The sequence below is a fragment of the Chenopodium album genome, chromosome 9 (assembly GCF_948465745.1).
Source record: "Chenopodium album chromosome 9, dcCheAlbu1.1, whole genome shotgun sequence".
Classification (NCBI taxonomy): Eukaryota; Viridiplantae; Streptophyta; class Magnoliopsida; order Caryophyllales; family Amaranthaceae; genus Chenopodium; species Chenopodium album.
Genome location: NC_137842.1, coordinates 36,843,404 through 36,847,735, shown reverse-complemented (window position 1 = coordinate 36,847,735; position 4,332 = coordinate 36,843,404). Strand labels below are relative to the sequence as shown.

General features: G+C 36.5%; 1 protein-coding gene across 1 annotated transcript; it reads right to left on the bottom strand.

Moving 5' to 3' along the window:
- Positions 1-1,018: 1,018 nt before the first annotated feature.
- On the bottom strand, positions 1,019-1,396 carry LOC145557612 (uncharacterized). The gene is made up of 2 exons (XM_081618785.1): positions 1,148-1,396; positions 1,019-1,081 (listed from the first exon to the last, which is right to left on the bottom strand). The coding sequence occupies exons 1-2, from the start codon at positions 1,394-1,396 to the stop codon at positions 1,019-1,021; spliced, it is 312 nt and encodes a 103-aa protein (XP_081474911.1).
- Positions 1,397-4,332: the final 2,936 nt, after the last annotated feature.

Genomic DNA, 4,332 nt, shown 5'->3' with positions numbered 1-4,332 from the left:
CTATAATCAAAAATCATGAAAATCATAAAAAAAAAAAACCCTCAATTAATAATTAGATTAAGGATAAAAGCAAAAGAATTTTAAAAAAATAATTTTTTTCGGAAACTGCAAGAAGCAACAGCATCCACGACACGCGGCTGGGCTGCTACCGCGCCCGCCAGTATTGCCGGGACTTCTAGTGTGTGCACTGGTGGCTACGGTGGTTGGCTGGTGGTGCGTGGTGGTGGTGTCGGTTGTGTTACAGCAAAAAAGGAAGGGGAATTACGAAAGAAAAGAAAAATTAGAGAGAAGGGAGAGAAATTTACCTTGGGTATTCTCCAATCTGATCAAAGTTTAATTTGCCTATGTGTTGAATATTAATACCCCTTTTTCTCTAGGAACACTCCTATACTTAAATTCCCTTTCTATCCTTACTAATCTTTTTTCTATTTAAACTTGTTTTTGACTTTGACTTTTAAAAATTTCCTTTTATAAAAATTTCCTATTATAAAAATATTTCCAAACTTATTAAAATAAATAATTAAAATGCCACAAATAGTTCATTTCAAATTATTTAAATTACTTTACAAAATACTTATTTAAATTAAAATATGTATACGGGGTATTACAGTCTACCCCCCTTAAAAGAAGTTTCGTCCCAATACTAAGGTGACGAAATTCAAAAAATTTCTTCACTTTGTATAATTTTGATGTACTTTTGTCATAATTTTATCTTTTGGTGATTGTTTGAGATCAAAATTACTCAAAATACTCGTTAAAAATGTGCAAAAAGCACAAAATAACAAAAATATAGGAAAAAACACGAAATTCTACCGCATTCTACCCCCCTTAAAGAAAACGTAACTCAACATACCTGAAATAATTTGGGATTTCTTTTTCATCTCATCTTCAGTTTCCCAAGTCGCTTCCTCGTACTTTGGTTAGACCATAGCACTTTAATGATCTTAACATTCTTATTAGGTGTACTACAAACTTTACTGTCAAGGATCTTGACAGGTCACTCCTCTTAGGTTAAGCTTTAGTCTAACTTAATGGTTTCAGGTTGTAGAACATGAGTTTTATAAAGGATATACCTCCTTAACTGAGATATATGAAATATGTCATGTACTTTACTTAGATACATAGGTAAAACCAATCTATAAACTACCTTGCCTATCCTTTGCAGTATTTCATATGGACCAATATACTTTTGACTAAGCTTTCCTTTCTTTCTAAACCTCATCACTCCTTTCATTGGTGACACTTTCAGCAACACTTTGTCACTAACCTCAAATTCCTCTTCTCTACGCTTCAAATCTATGTAGCTCTTTTGACGGTCTTGAGCTGCTTGAATTTTAGCATGAATCTCCCTCTCTTGTTTTACTGTATCCTCGATAATTGAAGGCCCTACGATCATTGTTTCACTTATGTCATTCTAGCAAATTAGACTGCAAAACTTTCTTCCATACAAAGCCTCAAATGGAGCCATGCCTATGCTTGCATGATAACTATTATTATAAGAAAATTCAATCAAATCCAAGTCATCTTCCCATTCCCCTTGGAAGTATATATCACAAGCTCTCAACATGTCTTCCAAGGTTTCAATGGTTCTCTCAATTTGTTCATCTGTGGCAAGGTGAAATGATGTACTTATCTTAAGTGTTGTACCAAAGTGTTCCTGTACACTTTTCCAGAATTTCAAAAGAAACCTAGAATCTCTATCAGACACAATTTCTTTTGGAACTACATGTAACCTCACAACATATTTGATGTAAGCTTTTGCAAGTTGCTCCATCTTCCAAGTCTCCTTCATCGGTATGAACACCGTAGATTTTGTAAGTCTATCCACCACTACCCTAATGGTGTCATTTCCGCTCTTTAATTTTGGGAGGCAAGTCACAAAGTCCATTGATATACAATCCCACTTCCATCCAAGAATTTCCAATGATTGCACTGTTCCCTGTGGTCTCTTGTGTTCTATCTTCACCTTTTTACAAGTTAAACACTTTGCTACGAATTTCGCAACTTCATTCTTCATTCTAGGCCCCCAATAAACCTTTTTCAAATTCTTATATATCTTGTCCCCTCCTGGATGCACTGAGTATGGTATATTGTGACCCCCTTCCATTAATTTTATTTTAACTTCCTCACATTTCTATGGTACACACCATCAACCTTCGTACCTTAAATTTCCATCTTCATGAATTTTAAAATTTGTAGCTTTGCTTCGTTCTATCTTATCGCGAATCCTATCCAGCTTCACATCTCCTGCCTGATTTTCCCTTATATCATCAAATACTGTTGGTTGGATGGTTAGGATTGCAAGTATGCCTGCTGGCACTCCCTATTCTACAACTTCTAGGTTCATTGTACTCATTTCTCTACACAACTCATTGACCATTATAAAAAAATTAAATCCACAAATGGCTTACGACTTAGAGCATCCGCAACTACATTTGCTTTCCCTTCATTATATTGTATATGTAAGTCATAATCTATCATATATTCCAACCATCTCCTTTGGCATGAGTTTAAATCCGTTTGAGTGAAAATATATTTCAAACTCTTATGGTCTGTATAAATCCAACATTTCACTACATACAAGTAATGCCGCCAAATCTATAGTGCAAAAATGATTGCAACTAATTCCAAGTGATCTGTGCCATTTATGGCACCTTTAGGCTATGTTTTCTTTATATTTCTATGCTCCTTTGTAGTCGTTTATGTCGTGTTTTTAGAGAATAATGCTCGATTCGCGTGTTTTTGTGTTAGTTTAGAGAAATGCATGCTTTTAATGGCTTTCTTATCATTTTATTCATTTCTCGGCTATTTCTCTTGCTTCTCCGTTTCTTTGTCTTGTTTTGTAGGTACGTCGCGGGCTATATGCATGGGAATTGAAAATAGCACCCACTAGGATCAATATGCACTTTTCGGAATTGAATTTGAGTTTGAAACAAAGGAAAACGAAGGATTGCAAAGTATCAAATAGGACCTTTGTGCATTGTTTTAGTCATATCTAAAGTTCTACAGATCGGATTAGGGTGATTCAAGTTGGGTTGGAAACTGGACTTGAAGAGCTTTCCAATGATAGGTCGCAAGCCTTCATACAATTCTTAGATCGGAAGTTACAGCCTTCTGAAGTTGGCCCTGGAAAACTGCCGCGGGCGCGGGCTACATTACCCGCGGGCGCGGGGTTGATGCAGCTCCAAAACTGTCGTATTTGGGCAGTAAGCACCCGCGGTTGTCCCAAGGGCTCCCCGAGGGCGCGGGCCTTGGCCCCGCGGGCGCGGGCTTGGGCCGCGGGCGCGGCTATCGGGGTGTCCGTTCCCCTCCGCGGGCGCGGTTGATTTCTCCGCGGGTTTCTGGGTCTTTTACGATTTTAAGCTTGTTTTCTCCTTTTGTTTATATAGTTTTTGGTTTCCTTTATTCTTTATTCGTGTAATTCTTTAGTTTTAGAATAGTTTTCTCTCTCTTAGGTTGAGAGCTTCTCTCTCTAGATTAGGCTTGATTAGGAGTAGTTTTAGAGAGAGAAAGTGAGGATGCAAGTGTGACAATTGTGTTGGAGATCTTCTTAATTATCAATGAGCATTTCTAAACTCTTTCTCATTCAATTGCTTTGTTTAATTTGATGTTTGTTTGGTTTGATTTTGATATTTGATGTTTGATTAGAGTAATTGTTCTTGATATTTTGTTGATTCTTGTTCTCTATAGTTGATAGTTGATTTGATGATGTTATTTGAGTAGTTGTTGGCTAGGAATTGGGTGAAACTTGTATGATTGATTAATTGTGATTAATTTTGGAATTGTGTTGATTAATTGTTGAGATTAAAGTAATTAGTGAAGGTTTGCATGTGTGTAATTCAATTTGGCCTTGAGAATTATGCTAGATTGCATTGTAATTGCTAATGACATGAACAATTGATTTAGGAATTGCAATTATCAATTGGTTTTGATTGTGATTCTCTTAGTTTGTTATTCATAGTGAACCCTAGCTTAACAATTAGGAGATAGCTCTTTGATTCCTATTGATTGCTCTTATCATTTAGTCCTCACAACCTTTGATTGGCATGCTCTTCCCAAGTTGTTGCAATTGACATGATTACTTGTTGATCCCCGTTCCTAGTGTTTTATTTCCTTGGTTACTTGTTTTGTTAGTTGTTAGTATTCTCTCTTACCTTCGTCTTCGACCTAGCTTAGGCGCATAATTGAAAGTGCTTGAACATTACCGTTCCTTTGGGTTCGACCCTTGACTTGCCTCTATACTCGTATTTAGGTTTGTTAAGTGTTTATAAATTTAGTTTGACCGAGGGAAGATTAGATAACGACCAAGTTTTCCACTTGTCACCAAGTCAT